This window comes from Fomitiporia mediterranea, assembly GCF_000271605.1.
Source record: "Fomitiporia mediterranea MF3/22 unplaced genomic scaffold FOMMEscaffold_1028, whole genome shotgun sequence".
Classification (NCBI taxonomy): domain Eukaryota; kingdom Fungi; phylum Basidiomycota; class Agaricomycetes; order Hymenochaetales; family Hymenochaetaceae; genus Fomitiporia; species Fomitiporia mediterranea.
Window position 1 is genome coordinate 1 of NW_006761413.1, and position 2408 is coordinate 2408.

The 2408-nt window shown below is 34.1% G+C and overlaps 1 protein-coding gene across 1 annotated transcript; it reads left to right on the forward strand.

Moving 5' to 3' along the window:
- Positions 1-1427: 1427 nt before the first annotated feature.
- On the forward strand, positions 1428-2243 carry FOMMEDRAFT_100002 (uncharacterized protein; the record flags this gene model as incomplete). Its single annotated transcript, XM_007272333.1, has 1 exon — positions 1428-2243. The coding sequence occupies one exon, from the start codon at positions 1428-1430 to the stop codon at positions 2241-2243; it is 816 nt and encodes a 271-aa protein (XP_007272395.1).
- Between the last annotated feature and the right edge of the window lie 165 nt (positions 2244-2408).

Below are 2408 nucleotides of genomic sequence, written 5' to 3' on the forward strand. Positions count from 1 at the left end.
GAATTACCTAGTACACAATGTAGAATTACTAGCAGGAGTAGAAACTATGCTAAGACACAAAAATCTACTACAGGGAACGTATTTCTTTTGGTATACTGATCACAGAGTGTTAGAACACATTCTAAGGCAACCAGTATTAAGTGGAAGACAAGCCAGATAGTTAGAGAAGATATCAGACTTTGATTTCACTGTAAAATACATTCCAGACACTACAAACATTCTTGCAGACACATTATCATGCATATACTCAGGAGATTTACTAGGAACAACTTGATCTCAGTAAGAATATACACTACAACTCAATGACAATGATCTATCAAGGATTAATCAAGTCAGGAATAACATTTCACAGCTGTTAGAGATACAGGATACTGTATATATTGAGGCTAGACTAGCAGTAGTAAGGAAAACTTCACCTTGAGGATTGATTGCAAGTTGACTACACAGCAGAAAGGCTAGATTAATTACCAGACATGCTAGGAACTCACAGACAGACCTCCAAACAGAGGGCATGCCTGCTACAAGGACTAGAAGCCAGTTTACAATACCAGAGAACACAGAGTGAGATCAGGAAACGGACACACACAGTGAGGTATCAGAAACACTGTCTCAGAACACTGAACAATCAGATTTGCATGAAATAAATTCACCTACAAACGTACCAGACACCAGAAGTAATACACAAGGATACAGACATTCAGACAATGATATTAGATTGGAAATTAATGATCAGAACGTCCCAGTACCAAAGAACACTACTGATCAACTCTGGAACTCAATTGAACCTTAATTACCTGATATAATAGCTCAATCTTTACTAGATTTACAATTCCCAGAATGTCTCAAAGGCAGATATCATGAGGATAACTTCTTCAATCAGATATTACAAGATCCAAAGCACTTCCAGAATTTTCATGTTGAAAATGGACTCATATTTTGCCAGGAGGGTAAGAGGTACATACTTTACATACCTAGAATTCTAATACACAACAGAAACACTAGGGAAATTGTAATAGAGCATGCACATTCTATTTTGGCACACCTAGGACTGCAAAAGACACTTTTGTACCTTAGAGAACAAGTTTGGTGGAAGGATATGATCATAAACATTAATTCCTACTGTGATTTGTGTCATACATGCAAGATTAGCAAAACTAACAATCAGAAACCGTTTAGTCTACTACATCTGCTCTCAGTACCTAATAAGCCTTGGGAAGGCATAGGAATGGACTTTGTTGGACCTTTTCCTGAATCAAAGAACCATTTGGGACCTTTTAATATGATTTGTACAGTTATTTGTTTATTAACTGGTATGGTACACATTATTCCTACTAGGCAAACATACAGAGTAAGAGAAATCGCATAGTGAATTACATTAGTTACTAGGTATAGAAATCAAACACAATCAAATTGATTGAACAATTATGATGAGACAGAAACATTATATTGAAAATGTATTAATTCAATATAACTTGCAAAACAAAAAGAACTTGCAAACACCTATACAACCAAATACTCAATTAGTTACAGACAATAATCTACTAGAAGATGAACACACATTTATGTCCAGAATACTGTATATGAATATAGTTGGATTCCTACAATATATAGCAGATTGTACACAACCTGACATAGTGTTTATAACATCTCAACTTGTAAAATACTTAAAATGCCCTACTATGTTACATTATAATACTATTGTGTATTACATACATTACTTAAAGGGAACTAAAGACAAATGGTTACTACTAGGACAAGGGAACCATAATAATATTATTGGTTACACTAATACAGACAGTATGATACAAGAGAATAATAAAGCAATCTCTGGATACACATTCTTCTTAGGAGAATCACTTATATCTTGGTCAAGTAAAGGACAAAAGTTAGTCTCTTTATCAACATACAAAGTAGAATTAATTGTGCTATCAAATGGAATACAAGAAGCTATAGCATTACAATACTTAGCAGAGGAGATACTACAGATCTCTAACACACTTACAAATATTTACTGTGATAATCAAGTAGTAATTAAATCTATAGAAGTAGACAAAACAAAATACTCAACACAAACTAAGTATATTGGTTTACAGTACAACTTTGTTAAGTGCTATGTTGAGGAACAACTTATTAATATTAAGTATGTTCAAACAGATGAACAGAGGGTGGACATCCTAACTAAATCATTACATGTTCCAAAGATCAAACACTTAATAAACCTAATAAGTCTAGTTAATGTTTGAAGGAGACTGTTAACTTGTATTGTAAGATATACTCACTTTACTAGTCCTAATCCTTAGGAATAGTAACAGAATAGAGTATAGAGGGTAAGACTTGTAGACTTGTATAGTGAGAGGGTAGAGGAGTCCTGCTTTAGTCAAGCTACAAGTGTAGCCTAGTAGGTTGGT